The sequence below is a fragment of the Parus major genome, chromosome 1A (assembly GCF_001522545.3).
Source record: "Parus major isolate Abel chromosome 1A, Parus_major1.1, whole genome shotgun sequence".
In the NCBI taxonomy this organism is placed as follows: Eukaryota; Metazoa; Chordata; class Aves; order Passeriformes; family Paridae; genus Parus; species Parus major.
This window is the reverse complement of record NC_031773.1, coordinates 27,963-48,099: the sequence shown is the minus strand read 5'-3', so window position 1 is coordinate 48,099 and position 20,137 is coordinate 27,963. Positions and strand designations below refer to the sequence as shown.

Genomic DNA, 20,137 nt, shown 5'->3' with positions numbered 1-20,137 from the left:
CTGCCTTTCCATCCTTTCCATGCTCCTCCCTAACGGCACCATCGCAGCTGCAATAACACCTCTGGGGCAATGAGGATTTCACAACCGTAATTCCAATGGGAAAGGCCTCTGGAATTCTCTGTCCTGTGCCGAAAGGGCTTTGGAGCCAGAGCCAATTTGTCTGAGTTTGGATTTACTGTTTGGATATTTCTAAAGAAGAATTCCACAGCTTTTTCAGGCTCATCCCAAAGTTTCTCTGATCTCAGTTCCCCTGTGGCAATTTGTTGCCATTTTCCCTCCTTCACAAAGAACCCAGCTCTGATTTCCATCCAACCCCTGTCACGTAGTTGAAGTGAGCACCAAGTTGACCTTGGAGTGTTAGAAGATCCCAGCTTGGGAATTTCTGGTATCCCCTGAGCCTTCCCTTGACACTCCAGTGAGGGAAACACCGGATGAACCCTTAGAGAACCTTCTGGAAGTTAACTCACCTGCGGGGGCACCTCCCAGAAGTGCCGTGGAAGCTGTGACTGCCCTTGGTGTGAATCGTCCCCAAAGCAGTTTGGAGATTTCTGCTGAAATCCCAATGTTTAATCTTGGGAAGTGTGGCTGCTTCCTGACTTTCCCTTCATCTTCTCTCCCCTCCAGGAATCTCTGGGAAGAGCTGCCGCCAGTTCCATCCGTTCCCTCTACGGCACCACCTTCCAAGTGGGCACCATTTGCAAAACCATCTGTGAGTATTTGGCCACTCCGAGCTTTTAGGGGCTGTCCCAGGACACCAATCCCAGGACTCCCCACAGGATCCCAGGGCACTGATCCCAGGATATCCCACAGGATCCCAGGACACTGATCCCAGGATAGCCCACAGGATCCCCGTCCTCCCCATAGTGTCTGTCCCCCCACAGGATCCCAGAACACTGATCCCAGGATATCCCACAGGATCCCAGGGCACTGATCCCAGGATATCCCACAGGATCCCAGGACACTGATCCCAGGACACCCCACAGGATCCCAGGACACTGATCCATGTCCTCCCCACAGGATCCATGTCCTCCCCACAGGATTCCAGGACACCCCACAGGATCCCAGGACACCGATCCCTGTCCTCCCCATGGGATCCCAGGACACCGATCCCTGTTCTCCCCACTGGCTCTGTCCCCCGTGGAAGCCACAAAGCTCCTGTGCAGCGACACCACCGATCACACATCTCACCTGAGCGTTCCCACCCAAACCCCCTCCTTGTCCCCCAAAATACAAACAGCAGGAAAACAGAATTCCACCGTTCCTCTCCCTTTCCCTTCCAGACCAAGCCAGTGGAGGCAGCATTGACTGGAGCTACGACAACGGCATCAAATATTCCTTCGCCTTCGAGCTGCGGGACACGGGGCGCTACGGCTTCCTGCTGCCTGCCAACCAGATCATCCCCACGGCCAAGGAGACCTGGCTGGGCCTGAAGAAAATCATGGAGCACGTGCTGAACAAATCCGCCTGAGAGCGGGGCTGGGAGTCAGCTCTCTGCAGCTGCAGCTGATCGAATAAACCCCCTGTGCATTCCCCCCGTGGTGTTTGATGCGTTGTTCTTCGTGCGTGACGCGGCCCCCGGGGGATTTTGGGACAAAAACCTCCCTGTCGTGGGCAGGGACACCTCCCAGGGTGTTCCCAGCCCTGTCCAGCCTGGCCTTGGACATTTCCAGCTTCTCTGGGAGTTCCAGCCCAGGCAGGAATTCCTTCCCCAGATCCCATCCATCCCTCTGGGAATGTGGGAAGCCATTCCCTGTGTCCTGTCCCTCCAGGCCTTGTCCCCAGTCCCTCTCCAGTTCTCCTGGAGCCCCTCCAGGCCCTGGAATGTGCTGGAAGCTCTCCCTGGAGCCTTCCCTTCTCCAGGCTGAAGGTGCAGAGGGCCTGGTGTTAACCAGCACAATCCCATGGAACTAATTAAAGGAGTTTAATTTCCCTTAACGAGCCTCAGGACCCTGCCAGGCCCCCGACCACTGTCCTCAAACGTACGCCACCATCGATTTGGCTGCCCCTTTTCTGCCTCCCACACGTTCCCAGTGGAGGTGGCTGCAGGGAAGATGGAGATGGGAGGACACCTCCCCTGATCCAGCACCCAATCCCTCAGAGCCCCTCGTTCCATTGCTCATCCTGCAAATTTCCTGGGGATTAAAGAGCTCAGGAGGCCCTGAAGGAGCGGAGATTAGTGCTGGCTGCTGCTGCTGCGCTGATTATCGAGTCTGACAGGTTTATCTCGGTGTCTTGTGACCCCCCAGCAGCTGGTGAGTTACTCACCCCCGAGAGCCTGGCAGGAGAGCAAACAGCGCTGATGCGGCCGATAAAACCCTGCGGACTCGGAGCTGGTGCCAGGAAAAGGGGAAGGCGCAGCATGGGCTGGATTTGGGTTAAAAGCAGCTGTTTTGGAAAGCAAAGCCATGCTTGGGGCAGCCAGTGCTACCCACGTGTCCCCTCTGCTCACGGCCTTGTCCAGTGGCACCTGCTTCCCAAACTGACCCAGCTTTCCAAAATCCCATCCTCTGCCCGGTGATGAAAAACCTGGGATGGTAAATCCCAGGGACACGGCCGGCTCTTGGAGCTGGATGAGCAGGAACTGAGGAGCCTCGGCTGGAAATGTGACCTGGAAGCTCATTCCAGTCATCCAGGGCTTGAGGGGCCCTGTCCCCTCCTCTGGTGTGAGGAGAGCTCATCAAGGTCTGGATTCCTGACTCCAGAGGGGTCAGGAGTCGGAGCAGAGGGTGCCACAGAGGAACAGGAGGGTGCCGTGGTGGGGCGAGGAGGGAGATGGGCTGGAGATGACACCGATGTGGGGTGGGGACACCTAACAGGGACCTTCCCATCCCAAGGAAGGAGATGATTGAGGAAACAGAGCCAAGCTCTTCCCCACAGAGTGCTGGGAGAGACCATGGCAGCGGCTGGAACGAGGGAGAGCCAGGAAAATGCTTTCCACCAGGAGGAGAAGCAGCAGGATCTGGTGCCAGTGGGGCTGTGCAGCCTCCAGCTCCAGAGGGCTCCGGGATCCAGCGATCCTGGTGGGTCCCTGGAGCTGACCATGCTTCATCCAGACACTGGATACAGACCTCCCGTGGTCCCTTCCCACCTCAACCACGCCACAATCCTGCCTGGAGGAGGATCCTGGAACCACCTCACCACCAGCATCGGTTCTGCACCGCAAGGCCCCAGCAGGGCCCGGCACCTCCTGCTCTCGGTGCAGCCAGAATGCCCTGGGTTTGATGGAGAAAAACGGGGACAGAGGATGTCAGCTGTAAAAAGCTGCCCTGGGAGGCGCTGCCAGCCTGGGAACGCAGCCCAGGAACCCGGAGCATCCCTGACAAGCGCGGTGGGAGCTCAAGGGCAGCGCAGATAAGGCCCAACAAAGGCCCTGCTGTAACCTGCGGAACAAAGACGCTGCTTTAACTGGGGAACAAAGACACCTCTGACAAACTGACCTCCTGACAGCTGCTCCAGAGCCGCTGCTCGCACCGAAAACAGAAAAATAATTCATTTTCTACCCAAAAATGAACCTTTCTGTCTGAGCATTACCCCAGGTGAATGTCCCTCTGCACCTCTGAGCTCCACAACTCTCATCAGCTTTGAAGTCAGATTTCATCCACCATCAAGTGGCCCCCACTCCTGGGAATGGTTTGATGAATAATTTGAATAATATCTTTTATATTTTATATATCTTTATCTATAGACACACGTATGCATAAACTAATTAATCATAAATAAGTCGACATTTAAACGCTTGCTTTTTCCGCACATAACTTTGTAGTAGCTTGTCATTACACGTGCGTTACTAATGGTAATTATGATTGACTTACTCATAGCAATGTGTCATGAAGAAATTCATGGAAACAAAGAGGAGTTTCCTGGTGGTTTTGGGGTTCCTGTGACCACGCCGTCCCCACCGTCCCACGCCCGTGGGTCGGGAGCCGCCCGTGCCCACAGCAGCTCCGAGCTGGGAGCACGGACACTCATCCAGGACCTGCTCACTGAGGAAGACGTTATCAGATCCTCCCTAATTTGGCTGCTCTCGTGTTGACTTTGCCAAATAAAACAAACATTTGGGCTCGCCGGAGCCCTTCCTGACGGCTGTTTGTCGCTGCCGACGCCGCGGGGACGGCGGATGCGGCCCCGGTGAGGAGATCCAGGAGGGAACCCGGACCACCAAGGGGGTTCTGCCCGTGCTTGGGGCTGTGGCTCTGCTCCCACCCACCATGGAGACCCTCCTGGTGTTCCTCGCCCTCCTGGGGGGGACCAGCAGCGAGCAGCTCTTCGTGGGGTGAGTCCTGCCGGAGCAGGGGGCGGTGGGACACCACGGCTGGGATGGGGATCCGGGGAGAGAGGTGGATCCATCCCCACCCCTCTCCTTCGGGGTCAAGCAGGAGGGTGACATCCCAAAGGATGGAAATTTGGGAAAATGGGTTTTTTTCCCAACTAGGAAAGATTTGGTTTTGCCCAGGTTTGGAGGGGCAAAAGGAAGAAATTTGGGAATGCTGAACGCTGAGGGCATCGCTCCAAGCTTTGTCAAGGTGTAAAATCTCAGAGGATCAGGGGATGATGTGGATGGCTCAAACATGATGGCTGTGGAACCATCCAAGGATCGCTGGGAACAAAACCCAAGGATTACTGGGAAAAAAAAAACCCCAAAGGTTGCTGGGAATAACAGCCAAGGATTGCTGGGAATAACAAAGATTGCTGGGAATAACCAGGGATTGCTGGGAATAACCAAGGATTGCTGGGAATGACCAAGGATTTCTGGGAATAAGCAAGGATTACTGGGAATAACAAAGATTGCTGGGAATAACAAAGATTGCTGGGAATAACCAAGGATTTCTGGGAATGACCAAGGATTACTGGGAATAACAAAGATTGCTGGGAATAACCAAGGATTTCTGGGAATGACCAAGGATTACTGGGAATAACAAAGATTGCTGGGAATAACCAGGGATTTCTGGGAATGACCAAGGATTTCTGGGAATAACACGCCATGGGAAAGAACAAGATGTGGCTGGAGAAGGGGCCTGGTGGAGGGAGGCCAACACTTTCCCAGGACAAAGCTCCTGCTCGTAGCTCCTGGAGATAAGAACAGCACGGTCCAGTGCAGGAAGGAGGCTGAGAAGGGGGCACGGAATGTGGGGGGTGGTCAGGACAACCCAAAACTCCCAAAGGCTCCATCTCATTTCCAGAAAGGTCTGAGCGGATCCAGGGAATGGCTGGGGCTGTGCCAGAGGGGCTCAGGTTTGGTATCAGGAAAGGTTCCTGATCCAGAGGGTGCTGGCACTGCCCAGGCTCTCCCAGGGAATGGTCACATTCCCAAGGCAGCCAGAGCTCCAGGAGGGTTTGGACAAAGCTCTCAAGGACAGGGTGGGATCGTTGGGGTGTCTGGGCAGAGCCTGGAGTTTAAGTTGATCCTTGTGGGCCTCTTCCAGATAGGTGGGTCCTTTCCTTCCTTTCCTTCTTTCCTCCCTCCCTCCTTCCCATTCCCGAGGGATTTTGGAAAAATCACAAGGATTTAATTCCTGTCCGAGTCCTCCAGGCACGGAACAGGCAAGTGGAAATTGTTATCACCCTGGGGAGTGCTTAAAGTGATAAATAATGAGGGGTTCAGAGGATGAAAGAGGGAAAAGTGAAGGAATTTTGTGCTGTTTTGGGAGTGTCAATAGGAGAGGATGGAGGTAGAGGATGGATCCGAGATGGGAAAACCTCTCTTCCCACAGAACATTTTCCCCACCTTGGAATGCCCAGCCAGGCTGGATTGGGACCTCTGCTAGGGATTACATCCATACTTACAAGACATATCCAAATAATTGAGTAATAAATTGAATAATAATAATAATTGAATAATAAATTGAATAATAATGATTGAATCTAATAATTGAATAATAAGTCTCAATAAATTAAGATATTCCTCAACATCTTAGGAGCTGATCAAACACGGCTGGAGATCATCTCAGCCTCCCCAGCACTTGCTCTTTCCCCATCATGGCTGCTCTGAACCTGCCTTTTTTTCTCTCCACACCAACAATTGATGCATTTTCCAACCCTCTGAGCCGAGGTGGAGCTTCCCCAGCCTCCCCCGAGCCCCGAGCCCCGTCCCTGTGAGCTCTCTGCCTCCCTGCAGGGACCAGGTCCTGCGTGTCACGGCCAGGAACGAGGAGCAGATCGCCCTGCTCGGGGTGCTGGGCGAGCAGGAGGAGCTGCAGGTGAGCTCTGAGGGGTCCTGAGCATCCCCCCATCACAGACAGGTGAATCCAGGCCTCTCTCCTTTTTTCCTCCCCGTTTTGGAGATGGATCATTTAGAACCATACAAATAAATACGAATTTAACCCGCGGCTGTTGAACCCCACAAACACTTAAAACAACTTGGGCTGAAACATTTCTGTGGGTCCCTATCCAGACATCCATCTGTGGCCCAAAATTTGTCCAAAAAACCTTTTTTAGATCCTTCATGGAGACTCCTGGGTGAGCCCTGGAGGTGTTGGGGAGCTCAGTGGATGGGTTTGAGTTCTCCCTTTCAGCTCAGCTTCTTCTTCTTCCCAGGTGGACTTTTGGCGTCACCCCAACAGCCCCAGCCACCCCGTGGACCTGCGGGTGCCCTTCCCCAGCCTCCAAGGAGTCAAAACATTCCTGGATTCCCATCAATTTTCCTACAGAATCATGATCGAAGATGTGCAGGTAATGGGAATGGGACGAGCTCCTGCAGCTCAGCCCTGAGAGAAAATCCAAAATGTTGGAAATCAAGAGATGGAATTAAAATTCAACCCCCTGCTCCTCCCAGCTTTTTTGACCTCGGGGGTTTTTTCTGCCTCTTAACCAGGAATTATTGGATGAAGAAAAGGAAAGCATGAGGAGGTCTAGGAGGGTAAAGAGGAGCTCCAGGACGTTCGATTTCGCCTCCTACCACACAATAGATGAGGTACCTTTCCCTGCAGAACTTTGTGGGTGTGTGGGGTCACATCCAGGTGAAGGTCATGGTGAGTTCTTGGTGACAGCTGAGACCTCCCTGGGACCCTTTTCTCCTCCTTGGTGGGGGTTTTAGCTGAGGTGGGAGATTGGGAAACCTTCCACATCCAGCGTGGCCACTCCTGGCATCTCCCACCCTGTGGAAGACATTTCCAGCTTCGTTTTGGGGGTGCTTGGAGCCCAGTTTGGGACTGCTGAGGGTTGTGATGGTGTTGGGGGAGGTCTCAGAGTTTTTTCCTTCACCATTCCTTCTACTTTCCCAAAAACCTTGTGAGGTGCCTTTCCCTGCTCGCACAGAGCCCAAATCACCTCGTGTTCCCCAGGGAAGCTTCAGGTCTTCCCCAGGGAAGCCCCAGGTCTCCAGGGAAGCCCCAAATTCTCCAGGGAAGCCCCAGATCTTCCCCAGGGAAGCCCCAGGTCTCCAGGGAAGCCCCAGATCTTCCCCAGGTAAGCTCCAGGTCTCCAGGGAAGCCCCAGATCTTCCCCAGGGAAGCCCCAGGTCTCCAGGGAAGCACCAGATCTTCCCCAGGGAAGCTCTTCCAGTGCCGGATACCCTCAAAACCAAAAGGTGAGAGCCAGGCTAAGCCTCATGATCCAGCAGTTCCTCCTTCCAGATCTACGACTGGATGGACGTCCTGGTGGAGGACCATCCCAAGCTCATCAGCAAGATCCAGATCGGGCAGAGCTACGAGAACCGGCCCCTGTATGTGCTGAAGGTGGGTCCTGGGGAAGCCTCACCTTGAAAATCCCCACTCAGGATGAGAAGTTGTGCCAGGGCAGGATCAGGGTGGACATTGGCAGGAATTTCTCCATGGAAAGGTTTTGGAAAGGGCTGCCCAGGGAGGTTTGGAGTTCCCATCTCTGGAGGTGTCCAAGGAATTCCTGGATGTGGCACTCAGGGCTCAGGGCTGGGGACGAGGTGGGGATCGGGGACAGGTTGGATTCCGTGATCCTGGAGGGTTTTTCCAGGCTCACCGATCCTGTGATTCCGCACAGTTCAGCACCGGGGGATCGAAGCGCCCGGCAATCTGGCTGGACACCGGAATCCACTCGCGGGAATGGATCACCCAAGCCACCGGTGTCTGGACGGCCAACAAGGTGACCCTGAGATCACCTGGGGTGTGTGACCCCAATCCTCACCCTGCATCCGTCCCACCCCTCATCTCCGAGGGGCACCGGGGCAGCTCCTGCTCCTCTCCACGCACAGATCGCCGAGGAATACGGGCAGGACCTCTCCGTCACGGCCATCCTGGACAGCATGGACATCTTCCTGGAGATCATCACCAACCCCGACGGCTTTGCCTTCACCCACAGCTCGGTGAGTGCGGGGACGCCGCGGGGGGATCTTGTCCCAGTGCTGTCCCCAACCATGTCTGTCTGTGATTTTTGGGTGGGACAGTGAGTGATGATCCCTGGAGATGCCTGGGCAGGGGTTGGGATTCACATCTCTGTTCCGGTCTCTCCTCTCCGTGTGCTCCTAGAACCGCCTGTGGCGCAAGACCAGGTCCATCAACGCTGGATCCCGCTGCGTCGGGGTGGATCCCAACCGAAATTGGGACGCTGGGTTTGGAGGTGAGACCTTGGCCAGCAGCTCCTCACGCTAGGCATTGTTTGTGCCTCAAAACACCAAAACTTTCTGCTAGAGCGGAGAAACCCCGGGATGGAAACCTTTCCTGAGGGATCCTCTCTGGATCTCCTCCTGCTCCAGGTGCTGGCTCCAGCAGCAATCCCTGCTCCGAGACCTATCGTGGTCCTCACGCCCACTCTGAGAGGGAAGTGAGCGCCATCGTGGATTTCATCCGCGCCCACGGGAACGTGAAATCCGTCATCTCCATCCACAGCTACTCCCAGATGCTGCTCTTCCCCTACGGATACAAGAGGGCACCCACACCCGACCACCAGGAGATGGTGAGATGGCCCCAGAACGTGGGGCTGTGACCACCTGGCAAAGTCAGAGCATCTCAGGAGCTTCTCTGCTCCTCTGGTTAGATGAACCCGAATATCGAACTCCTGCTCCTGGGTCCTGGTGGAGGGTGGTTGTGAGATGGACCTCAAACATCAAAAATTAAGGGTTTTTTTTTTTGGAAAACTTAGAGCAGAAGGGATGGGGAATGATGGGCTCTAGATCTCCCTTGATCCACGAGATCCCACTGCTTTTGGTGGTTCCTTTGCAGAATGAACTGGCCAAGAAAGCCGTGAGCGACTTGGCCGCCGTGTTCGGGACGAAATACACCTACGGCAGCATCGCCAACACCATCTGTGAGTGTTCCTCCCTCATCCTGCATCAAATCCCTCGGGAATGGGCTCCCACCTGGGCTCCTCTCCCTGCAGACATGGCAGGAGGCACCACCATCGACTGGGCCTACGACAACGGGGTGAAATATTCCTTCTCCTTGGAGCTGAGGGACTCGGGGCGCTACGGATTCCTCCTGCCCAGCTCCCAGATTGTCCCCACTGCCACCGAGACGTGGCCGGCGCTCCTGGACATCATGGTCCACGTCCTGGAGCATCCATACTGACCCCAGCACCTCCCACAGCATTCCCTCCTCTCAATAAATCCTCATGGAAATTCAGCGCTTTCAGGCACCCTCGTTTTCTTCATGCTAAACTCCCCCCAAAAAAAAGGGTGAAAAAGGACTCCCTGCCCTGCAGGTGTTGATTTTCCCCTTGTGACTTTGGCTCAAAGTGCCCATCCTTTGGAGCCAGAATGGGAGGAGATGAGGTTTTTTTTGGCAACCACCCCCAAATTTGTGGGGTTTTGAGCGGTTTTGCTCCATCATCCCTTCCTGGGGGCTACAAGGGGGGATGTGGGGTATCCTCAGGGCCATCTCTCAAGGTGCTTCTAGGTGTTTGCTGCTTATTTTTGGCTCCTGGGACAAATGTCACCTGCTCTGACCTCTGTCCTGGGCCAAGCTTTATGTCACTTTCCTCGGACAGATTTTAAACCATGGTTTAGGGATCCAGCTCACCAAGCCCCAAGTGAAAATCTGCATTTTGTGCTTTCTCAACCCAAACTGATCCTTTCCCTCCCCTCAGCCGGCGCTGGGGATTTTGGCACCTCCCGGTGCCACCTTGTTGACTCAGCACGGCCCCAGCCGGTTCCTGGGACAGGTTTGGCCGGGACTGGGAGTGCCTGGATGGGGACGGCGGGGCCTGACCTTGGCCGGTGATGGCCGGAGCCTGCCCAGGGCCCTGGGAAAAGGGACAGCTGGAGGGGCCGGGCTGGGGCCGCCATCCCATGGGATTTAAGAGGCACCAGGGCGCTGTTGGGATGTGAGACCGGCTGTCCCCACTGACCATGAGGCTCCCCGTGCTCCTGGCTGCCCTGGTGGCAGTGGCCACCTGCACCGAGACCTTCGTTGGGTAGGGGGGTCTGGATGGGGACGGTGACACCGGTGACACCCTGGGTGGGGCAGGAAGAGCTGATTCAGCCCTGAGGGAGCACAAGGAAAAGGCTCAGGGGAAATCCCTGGAATGGGGGGATGGATGGGGTGGGGTTAGGCCAGACTAATGGGGCCGGAGCTCGTCCCACACCCCCCTGACCCCACAGGCACCAGGTGCTGCGTGTCGTCCCCCAGAGCCATGAGGAGCTGCAGAAGGTGCAGGAGCTGCAGGACCTGGAGCATCTGCAGGTACTGGGTGTGGAGGTGGATTCTGGGGACACCTCCCAGCCCATGGCAACCCCCCAAGCAAAGCGAGGATGGGGCTGGATGTGGGATTATGGATTTTACACCCCCCAAGTAAAGCAAGGATGGGGCTGGATGTGGGATTATGGATTTTACACCCCCCAAGCAAATCAAGGATGGGGCTGGAAGTGGAATTATGGGAACCAAGCGGTGAAAAACAAGACAGGCTGGTGCTGGAGGGTGCATCCTGAGGCAGGATCTGAGCCCTTCTCTTTTTCCCCACCCAGCTGGATTTCTGGCTGGCTCCCCGTGGGCTCGGACTTCCCGTGGACATCCGCGTGCCCTTCCGCAGCCTGCAGGCGGTCAAGGCCCATCTGGAGGCCACTGGGGTCTCCTATTCCATCATGATCGAGGATGTGCAGGTCAGTGGTGCCACGGGGGAGGTGGGGCAGGGGTGGGATCCCATCCAGCGGGAATGAGGCTCATCCCACACCCCGCATCCCACAGGCCCTGCTGGATGAAGAGCAGACGGAGATGCTCCGCAGCAGCCGTGCGCTGGCCCTCAGCACCGACACCTTCAACTATGAGGCCTACCACACCATAGATGAGGTGGGAACGCACAAGTTTTGGGGTGTTTTGGGGGAACAAGTTTGTTCTTAGGCAGGGGCTGAGCTGGGAGTGACCCCCACACCCCCCCTTGTCCCCAGATCTACAACTTCATGGACATGCTGGTGGCCGAGAACCCCAACCTGGTGAGCAAGCTGGAGATCGGCCGCTCGACTGAGAACCGTCCCCTCTACGTGCTCAAGGTGAGGATTTGGGGACGGTGATCCAGAGGGGAAAGTGGTGACGGGGACAAAGCCAACCCGCCCTTCTCTGCTCCCCCAGTTCAGCACAGGGGGCACGAACCGCCCGGCCATCTGGATCGACACCGGCATCCACTCCCGCGAGTGGGTCACCCAGGCCAGCGGAGTCTGGTTTGCCAAGAAGGTACTGATGCGTCCCAAAAGGATCACCCGGCCCTCAGGAGCTGTGGGATCCAGGTTGGTGATCCCACAGGGAGGACAGGGAACCCCAAACCTCCGTCCTCTCTAGATTGTCCAGGATCACGCGAATAACGAAGGTGTGGCCTCCATCCTGGAGACGATGGACATCTTCCTGGAGATTGTCACCAACCCAGATGGCTTTGCCTTCACCCACACCACGGTACCGCCCTGGATCTCCTCTCCCTGGTTCCTACAGCCGCACTGGATGGGGCCGGGGAGCGGGATTTGGGGTGTTGTGTATCCCTGAGAGGGCAAAGCCTCCTCATCCACGTTTCCACGGGATGGGAAGGGGACCCCCAGGAGCTGTGGAGCTCCAGCCCTGGAGGCTGAGGTGGCTCTGCCCTTCCAGAACCGCATGTGGCGCAAGACCAGGTCCAAGCACTCAGGCTCCATCTGTGTCGGAGTGGACCCCAACCGCAACTGGGACGCGGGTTTTGGAGGTCAGAGCTGTCCCCTCGCCCCTGTGGAGCGTTTCTGCTCTCCAGCTGGAGGCTCCAAAGCTGGATCTACCTCAAAGATCCATTGGTGTCCCCTGGGAGGGAAGAGGTGGGGTTTGCTCTCCGTGGCAGAGCCGGGGGTTTGGGCTCCACTAGAGCTTTGATGCCCCCCAGTGACCAAAAGCCACCACACAAATCTCTAAGAGGAGCCCCAGGAGCACCAAGCAGCTGAGGGGTGGGAAAACCTCTTGGGCTTGGAAGCGCCCCCCAAATTCCCACTGTGTTCTCACCATCCTCTTCTCTGCAGGGGCCGGAGCCAGCGGAAACCCCTGCACGGAGACGTACCACGGACCCTACCCCAACTCGGAGCCTGAGGTGAAATCCATCGTGGACTTCGTCAAGAGCCACGGCAACATCAAGGCTTTCGTCTCCATCCACAGCTATTCCCAGCTCCTGCTCTATCCCTACGGCTACACCGAGACCCCGGTGCCGGACCAGCAGGAACTGGTGAGGCCCCCGTGGTTTGAGGGGTTGGGATGGGGTGCAGCTCTTCTGCTGAAGCTGGGAGGAGCTCTGGCATCTTTTTGCACCCAGAAAAAAGCTGGATCCCAGTGGTTTTCCCTTTCTTTGGCTCATCTTTTCCTCCCCTTCCCTGAATTCCCAGCACGAGCTTTCCGCCAAGGCCGTGGCAGCTCTGTCCTCCCTGCACGGCACCAAGTACAAGTACGGCAGCATCATCACCACCATCTGTAAGTGCAGCCCCAAAATCCCCAAACCCACCCCTCACTCCGCCCAAAAATCCCATGGAATTCCCAAAAAATCCATCCAGGCTCTGAATCCCTCCCATTTTTTTCCTCCCACAGACCAAGCAAGTGGAGGAACCATCGACTGGACCTACAACCAGGGGATTAAATATTCCTTCACCTTCGAGCTGCGGGACACGGGGCGTTACGGATTCCTGCTTCCCGCCAAGCAGATCGTTCCCACCGCCGAGGAGACCTGGCTGGCGCTGAAGGTCATCATGGAGCACGCCCGGGACAACATGTACTGAGCTGGGATCGGGGCTGGAGCAGCTGGAGAGGAGGGAAAAGGCAATCAAGAGATAAATAAATGGGATGAAGGATGAGAAGAGCTGGTGGTTGTTTTCCTTTGTTCCCAAATGGGGTGGAAAAACCCTCTGGGAGCTGGAGTTGGTGCCAGCACAAACAGGGTGCGCTGGGCCAGTGGCCTGGAAAAGGAATTGGTTGAAAGGGCATGAAAATAGCAGGAAAAGGAAGGAAGGTGGTGGTTTTCCCTTTGCTCTGGCAGAGGATGGAAAGGGAATTGGGCTCTGGCTCAGCAGGATTTATTTGGGCTCCAGGAGAGCTGGAGAGGGACTGGGGACAAGGCCTGGAGGGACAGGACACAGGGAATGGCTTCCACTGCCAGAGGGCAGGGATGGATGGGATTTGGGAAGGAATTCCCAGAGAAGCTGTGGCTGCCCCTGGATCCCTGCAAGTTTTCCAGGCTGGACTGGAGAGACTTGGACCAATTTGGGATAGTGGGAGGTGTCCAGGAGTTGGAACTCAACAGAGCTGGAACTTCCCACCCAAACCTGAGTGTGTGACCCCTCCTCACCTGCTGCAATCCCCAGGGAATGGGGAGCTGAGCCCCTGCCCATTCCCGGCTTTTCCAGGCTCTCCACAGCTCTCAAAGCTGCAAAGAAATCACCCAAGCAGATGCTGCAATTTACATTTTATTAAATTAAACACTTAAACCTCTCAGCCTCTGCTCCAAACAACACCGAGAGTCCAAATCCACACAAATCCCTCGAGGTGGTGGGGAAGTACATCCAGTCCTTGCTCTGATTCCGTGGATTTGGAGGATCCCAAAACAATTCAGGCCAGTTTTGTCCAACTTTCACCAGCAGGTTTTCATGCAAGCACAGAGCAGCCAGGGATTCTGGATCTGTCTCCCACAGCTGGATAGCAAAATCGGGATTTTAGCCAATGCCATGACATTTCCAAGAGCTCGTGGAGCTGGAAAAAATCTACTCCCAAAGCAGCAGGACCTCATCAGACTGAACCTGCAATCAGCATTGTCTCGTTTTAGACTCAGAGAGCCAATTTAAGATAAATGTGCTCAGGGATGTTGAGTCTTAAGCTGCCAAACTGGAAATTTTGTGCCATTTCTCCTACTTTTTGTCCTTTCACCAGAATTATCCCAAAATCACCAGTGAGGTTTTGGGATGTGTTGAAAATTGCTTCAAAAAAGGGGTAAAAACACCAAATCCAGAAATACACACAAACCCCACAGGACCACGATAAACGAAGCAGGACCAGGCTCAGCGATGCCAGATGGAAAAATCAGAGTAAAATCCCTCCAAAATCATCTCCAAAGTGTCCCAAGGGCAGCTGAGGAAAATCAGAGCATTCCCAGCTTATCCAGGAGCACCAATCTGAGGAAAAGTTTTCCAGGAAACCTTCACCCCGTTCAGTTTCAGATTCCAGGTCCCAGCTGGGTTTTAGGGACCCTGGTGAGGCAGCAGCAGCAGCGAATTTCCCTTCAGCCACCCTAAACCCTAAAGAAACTCCTAAAAAAACTCTGGTAAAGGAGTCACTGGGAAAAAATAACAATTCCAGTTATTCTCCTGCAGCTCACTTTGAAATAGACACAACTATTCACATAGCAGCGACTGTCACAGCACCAACTGGGCAATAAAAAACATCTTTATTACAGATATTTCTGTTCATTAGCATAATTTATTTTAAAAAAGAACCCAACAAAAAACTCCTTCAGGATTTTCTCTCACTTTTGTTGCTGAATCTTTTTATCTCTGCTAAAAACACCAAAGTTGGTGCTCACAGATGGTTTTTGGCCTGTTCACCCTCACGGCTCCAGGAATGTTACGGACAAAAATTTCCTTCAGCTGGACTAAAAACTTTGTGGAACAGTTTCTACTGGTCCCAGTTTGCTCCTTCCCCTACAAAACCAGTTCTATCACCTCTGTCCTGCCCTGCCCCTCAGGTGATGCCATTCCTGCTCCTAGGAATCATCATTCCATCCTTACCCGAGCTGCCAAATCCTCACCACGGCTGCTTTTCCCCTGCCAATCCCTCAAAGCACAAACGGGCTCAGCATTCCCAAAACCTGGATTGTGGTTTATTTCCAGGGCCTGTTCTGGATGCTGGTCCTGTGGGAGCGGCTGCTCAGGGATCCCACGGTGCCGGCAGAGCTGGGGAGGCTGGGGTTGCTCCTCGCCGAGGAGACTTTGGAATCGTGGCTGGAAACGCCGCGGGCGAGGCGACCTGGGGGGGATAAAACAATCCTAAATCAGGAATTGATTGTTTATAAATTGTGGTTGTGCCATTTCTGGATGTGTCCAGGCAGCCTGGGATAGAGGAGGTGTCCAAGGTGGGATGGAGGAGGTTTAAGGTCCCTTCCTGAAATTTTTCCTTTTGAAAAATTCAAATTTTCACGTTTTCAACTTGGATTTCTCGGTCTCCTCTGAGCTGTTTTTTTGGGATATTTCTTCATGGGGAGTTCTGTTTATTACAGTTCTTTGGGTCAGGAGGAAAACTCTAAAGCTCATTAGGATCTTGTTAATTAGGATGTTATCACAAAACTTAGCAGGCTTTTCCAGACTTTCTGCATAAATTTAATTTACTTTAACTTTGTTTTCTTTGTCTCTGATGGCACAAAATGGCTTTGAACCATGCAGCTGTTTCATCTTTATATCTATTTTTATTTAATTAACAATAGACGTGTATTGTTGTCATATATTAACAAATAAGTTTTTTATATCTGCTTATGTAATTAAAACTGTGACTAGCTCTCAACTAATCACTCTTTGTACTTTTAAAAACTGCAGAATTGTGGAGAAGAAGGAAGGAGAGCTAAAAATTACATTTTTTTTCTTCCATCTTTATGTATTAAACCCTCTAAAATCTTTATTTTTCACTTGAGTGACATAAATAAACACTCTACTAAACTTTCTACTTAATTTTTTACAAATCTTGCTTTTTTTTATTTTCCAAATCAGGGATATTTGGAAGCTTTTCTGTCAGTGACAAATGAGATTAATACTTCTAAAAATAATAATTAATAAGATTAATTTATATTAAGAATAATTTAACAATAATTTATTGTATTTATTTAATAATAATTTATTGATAATTTAATAATTTCAATAATAATGAATAAGATTAATTTAGATTAATAATAATTTAATAAGTTATTATTACATTTATTTAATAATAATCTCTTAATAATTTAATAATTTCATAATCATTAATAAGATTACTTTTAATAAATAAAAATCGAATAATTTATAATTGTATTTACTTAATAATCTCTTAATGATTTAATAATTTTAATAATAGTAATAATTAATATGATTTATTTAATAATATTAAAATTTATTACTATATTAATTTAAAATGATTTAATAATTTTATTATATTTATTTAATATTTAATAATAATTTCCTATTATATTTATTTGATCTATTAATATTTCAATAATTTAAATAATAATTAATAAGATTAATTTATATAATAATTTAATATTTTATTATGATACTTAAAGTTTATAATTAATTTAATAATTTAAATAATATTGATTAATAGCATTAATTCAATTAATAATTTTATTTATTTAATAAAAATTTAATAATAATTTACTATTATATTTATTTAAATTATTAATAATTCTATATTTTAATACTAACAATTAATAAGATTAATTTATATAATAATAATTTAATAATATTTTATTATTATACTTATTTAAGTTTGTAATGAATTTAATAATTTTAATATTAATTAATAAGATTGATTTAATCAATAATTTATTAATATTTTAAAGATATTTATTTAAATAGATAACAATATTTTTATTATATTTATTTAATAATAATATAATAATTTAATAATTTAAATAATAATAATTAATAATAATTTAATAATAATGCAATAATTTTATTAATAATAAGAATGGAATACTATTTAATAACTTTAATAATTATTATTAATAATAATTTAATAATTCAATAATTTTAATATTAATTATTAGTAATTTAATAATAATTTAATAATTTTAATAATAATAATTAATAAGATTAATTTTTTTTTTTTTGGGGAGAACAGGACAAACAGAGAAACATTTCTCCATTTCTGGATCCCTCCACCTTCCCAGCCCAGCACCCCGTGGACGTGAGACACTCACTGGCAGTGTCTGAAGGGAGCTGCTCCTCGGCCAGGTACCGCCTCAGTTTCTGCAGATCTTCTGCAGAAAACCTCCACCTGTTGTCGGCGCGCGCCGGCGGCGCCCTGGGAACGGCTCTCCTGCGGGCAGGTCCCGCCGGAGTCGTCACCTGGCAGCAGGCAGGGAGCGTGCCGGTGATCAACCCCTCCGGGATCTTCTGGGCAAGGACCTTGAGGCCTGCGGGAACACGGAGCTGTTAGCCCAGCTGGATGGGTCAGGAGGGAGAAGACACGAGGGATTCGTGGAGATGGAGGTCCTGGAAGTTGGGATGGAGAAATGTGGGGAGCAGGAGAGGGGGAATTCTCTGTCCCTGTGCCCTGCTGAGGTGAGGTCTCACATGGAGTCCAGCTCTGGGGACACAGCAGCAGCACCTGGAGCTGCCGGGGAGAGGAATCCAGAGGAATCCATGGAGCTGCTGCAGGGCTGGAGCCAGGCTGGGAGAGCTGGGAATGCTCTCCTGGAGATGGGAAGGATCCAGGGAGAGCTTCCAGCACATTCCAGGACCTGGAGGGGCTCCAGGAGAGCTGGAGAGGGACTGGGGACAAGGCCTGGAGGGACAGGACACAGGGAATGGCTTCCACTGCCACAGGGATGGATGGGATTTTGGGAATTCCTGGTTGGGCTGGAATTCCCAGAGCAGCTCCTGGATCCCTGGAAGTGTCCAAGGCCAGGCTGGACAGGGCTGGGAGCACCCTGGGATGGTGGAAGGGTTGGAACTGGACGATCCTTCAGTTTCCTCCCATCCCATCCCATCCCATCCCATCCCATCCCATCCCATCCCATCCCATCCCATCCCATCCCATCATCATTCCACAATCCAAATCTTTCCCAGCTCCCCCATCCCTGCCCCAGGGGGTCTCGGGGAGCTCTCCCAGCCCCACGTACCCCCAGATAACATGAAGAGGTTCTCGAAGCCCCTCTCACACATGGTGGTGGCCGCCTGGCTCGCCAAGCGCTCGTCATTGTCGTAGACGATGATGATTTTCCCATGGGCGTTTTTCTGCCGTGGGGATCGTTAAGGAACTTAAAAAGAGGATATTGAAATGTTTCAGGAAGGAAAAAAAGAGGGAAATAAATGGGATTGGAAAGGGAAAGACTCCATACTTGGGAATGTCTTGATTAATTCCCGCTGGATCCAGCATTGCTTGAGGATTGGGAATGGCAACAGCCCCTTTGTTCACAGCCTCCCCTCGGAATCAACAACCTGGGAATGCTCAGCCCAATCCCACTTCATAATCCTCTGGCTGTCCCCAATCCCACCAAGGTGCTGACAGGAAGCCAAAGGATTTGATGGATGAATCCCTGGAGCAGCCAAAATCCTGGGAAACGCCGAATCCAGGCAGCTCCCAGCGGAGTCAAGAGGAGGAAGCGGAATCCGGATGGAGGAAGTGGAGCTGCAGCAGGAAAACTCCTGTTCTGAGATCCCTAATTTTGCTTGGATAAGCTCCAGTTGATTTTGGGAGCCCTCCCCACCCATTTTCCATGGAAAGGATACATATTCCAGAATATTGTTTGTGTAGGGATTCATGGTTCTGGACAACGTTGCGATGGGGTAGGAATAAGCTGAAGAATGGAAGGAAAAAAAACCAGGGAAAAATCATCCAGAGGCTCGAAATCTCTGAGCTGGGATCAGCTGGGATCAGCTCATCCCTTCCCAGGAAGGGGGAATGTGCTGGAGAAGCACTGGGAAGATGAATTTTGGTGGGGAAACTGAGAAATTAAAAGAATTTAGGTTTTCATTAGCCTGAACAACCTGAAGTTTTCAAAAGAGTTTCAAAATGCCAGAGTTTAGTGTTGGTGAAACCAATGGAAACACAAGGAATGTGCTTGGGTTTTCTCCTGTCTTGGGGTATTTTGAAATGGTTAAATTATTAATGTTTATAAAAATAGTAAATAGAATTAATTATATATTTAATGGAATGATAAATTGGTTTCATTATTAATTAATTATTAATAATAATTAATCAAAGTAATTTATTAATAATTAAATTAATTTAATTTCTATTATTTTATACTTGTATTATATATCTATATACAGAAATATATTTATTTCTTATTTTTATTACAATATTTTTATATTATTTATTATTATATTATAATTATTATATTATTATTTACTATTATAATATATTTATAATATTTATATTAATAATGAATGTAATTAATTAATTAACTAAAACCATGGAATGCTGGGGTGGGAAGGTGTAGGGATCCAGAAATGGAGAAACGTTTCTCTGTTTGTCCTGTCCTCCCCCCAAAAAAAGGTATTAATCTTGTTAATTATTAATATTAATATTATTAATTATTAATATTAAAATTATTAAAATATTAATAAATTATTAATAACTAATTTAATTAATTAATTAAAATTATCTAAAGCTAAAAGAGCTCAAGTTACAACCTAAAAATGAAATAAAACTCTTAGAAATGATCCATAAATGAATCCGGTGATGTCCCAGCTGGGGGACAAAAATAAAAAATAATAATAAAATAATAATAAAAAAAAAATAAAAAACATAAATTGCAAAATGTGGGAATTGGAATGCAGGGATCGTGGTGGGGCTGTGGCAGCTCACCCCCCACGATGTGACACTGCTCGTAGGCGTCGCGGTCCCGCACGTCCAGCAGCAGGAAGGGACAGTCGGGGTACGGCGTCTCCCTGGCTGGGCTCTCCTCTTCCTTCGGGGAATCCTTCTCCAGGTCCAGCTCCCCAACCCCGCTGATCACGCTGGGAACGGAGCACAGCAACACGGAACGGGGCTGAGATGGACTGGAGCAGATCCGGGGCTGCGGGGGGGAGGAGAGGGAGAGGGGAAAGGAAAAGGAG

The 20,137-nt window shown here is 50.5% G+C and overlaps 4 protein-coding genes across 5 annotated transcripts in view; 3 read left to right on the top strand and 1 right to left on the bottom strand.

Annotated features, from left to right (window-relative positions):
• Positions 1–1,532, top strand: part of CPA2 (carboxypeptidase A2) — an 8,438-nt gene extending 6,906 nt beyond the window's left edge. The window contains exons 10-11 of the mRNA XM_015627627.1: positions 625–709; positions 1,281–1,532. Coding sequence (XP_015483113.1) covers positions 625–709; positions 1,281–1,468 — 273 coding nt within the window. The 3' untranslated portion in view covers positions 1,469–1,532. The remainder of the gene's footprint in view (positions 1–624; positions 710–1,280) is intronic.
• Positions 1,533–1,854: 322 nt separating this feature from the next.
• Positions 1,855–9,539, top strand: LOC107204467 (carboxypeptidase A1-like). The gene is made up of 12 exons (XM_015627630.3): positions 1,855–3,536; positions 3,819–4,273; positions 6,116–6,197; positions 6,535–6,669; positions 6,812–6,910; positions 7,572–7,673; positions 7,954–8,055; positions 8,165–8,275; positions 8,439–8,529; positions 8,666–8,865; positions 9,132–9,216; positions 9,289–9,539. The coding sequence occupies exons 2-12, from the start codon at positions 4,209–4,211 to the stop codon at positions 9,474–9,476; spliced, it is 1,260 nt and encodes a 419-aa protein (XP_015483116.1). The 5' UTR covers positions 1,855–3,536; positions 3,819–4,208; the 3' UTR covers positions 9,477–9,539.
• Positions 9,540–10,208: 669 nt separating this feature from the next.
• LOC107204466 (carboxypeptidase A1-like) lies at positions 10,209–13,197 on the top strand. The gene is made up of 11 exons (XM_015627629.1): positions 10,209–10,320; positions 10,508–10,589; positions 10,871–11,005; positions 11,091–11,192; positions 11,291–11,392; positions 11,472–11,573; positions 11,679–11,789; positions 11,979–12,069; positions 12,374–12,573; positions 12,731–12,815; positions 12,930–13,197. The coding sequence occupies exons 1-11, from the start codon at positions 10,256–10,258 to the stop codon at positions 13,115–13,117; spliced, it is 1,263 nt and encodes a 420-aa protein (XP_015483115.1). The 5' UTR covers positions 10,209–10,255; the 3' UTR covers positions 13,118–13,197.
• Positions 13,198–13,785: 588 nt separating this feature from the next.
• CEP41 (centrosomal protein 41) overlaps positions 13,786–20,137 on the bottom strand; it is a 14,932-nt gene continuing 8,580 nt past the window's right edge. For both annotated transcript variants that reach the window (XM_015627631.1, XM_019006662.2), the window contains exons 7-11: positions 19,887–20,038; positions 18,806–18,873; positions 18,196–18,310; positions 17,272–17,487; positions 13,786–15,353 (exon numbers count right to left, since the gene is read on the bottom strand). In XM_015627631.1, the coding sequence (XP_015483117.1) occupies positions 15,208–15,353; positions 17,272–17,487; positions 18,196–18,310; positions 18,806–18,873; positions 19,887–20,038 (697 nt within the window). In that variant the 3' untranslated portion in view covers positions 13,786–15,207. The remainder of the gene's footprint in view (positions 15,354–17,271; positions 17,488–18,195; positions 18,311–18,805; positions 18,874–19,886; positions 20,039–20,137) is intronic.

Bases quoted from the DNA above. Each gene is read 5' to 3' on its own strand.
- LOC107204467 (XM_015627630.3), top strand. From the start codon at position 4,209: ATGGAGACCCTCCTGGTGTTCCTCGCCCTCCTGGGGGGGACCAGCAGC. The intron at 6,911-7,571 runs GTACCTTTCCCT...TCCTCCTTCCAG, and splicing joins CCTACCACACAATAGATGAG to ATCTACGACTGGATGGACGT. The intron at 8,056-8,164 runs GTGACCCTGAGA...CTCCACGCACAG, and splicing joins GTGTCTGGACGGCCAACAAG to ATCGCCGAGGAATACGGGCA.
- LOC107204466 (XM_015627629.1), top strand. From the start codon at position 10,256: ATGAGGCTCCCCGTGCTCCTGGCTGCCCTGGTGGCAGTGGCCACCTGC. The intron at 11,393-11,471 runs GTGAGGATTTGG...CTGCTCCCCCAG, and splicing joins GTCCCCTCTACGTGCTCAAG to TTCAGCACAGGGGGCACGAA. The intron at 12,574-12,730 runs GTGAGGCCCCCG...CTGAATTCCCAG, and splicing joins TGCCGGACCAGCAGGAACTG to CACGAGCTTTCCGCCAAGGC.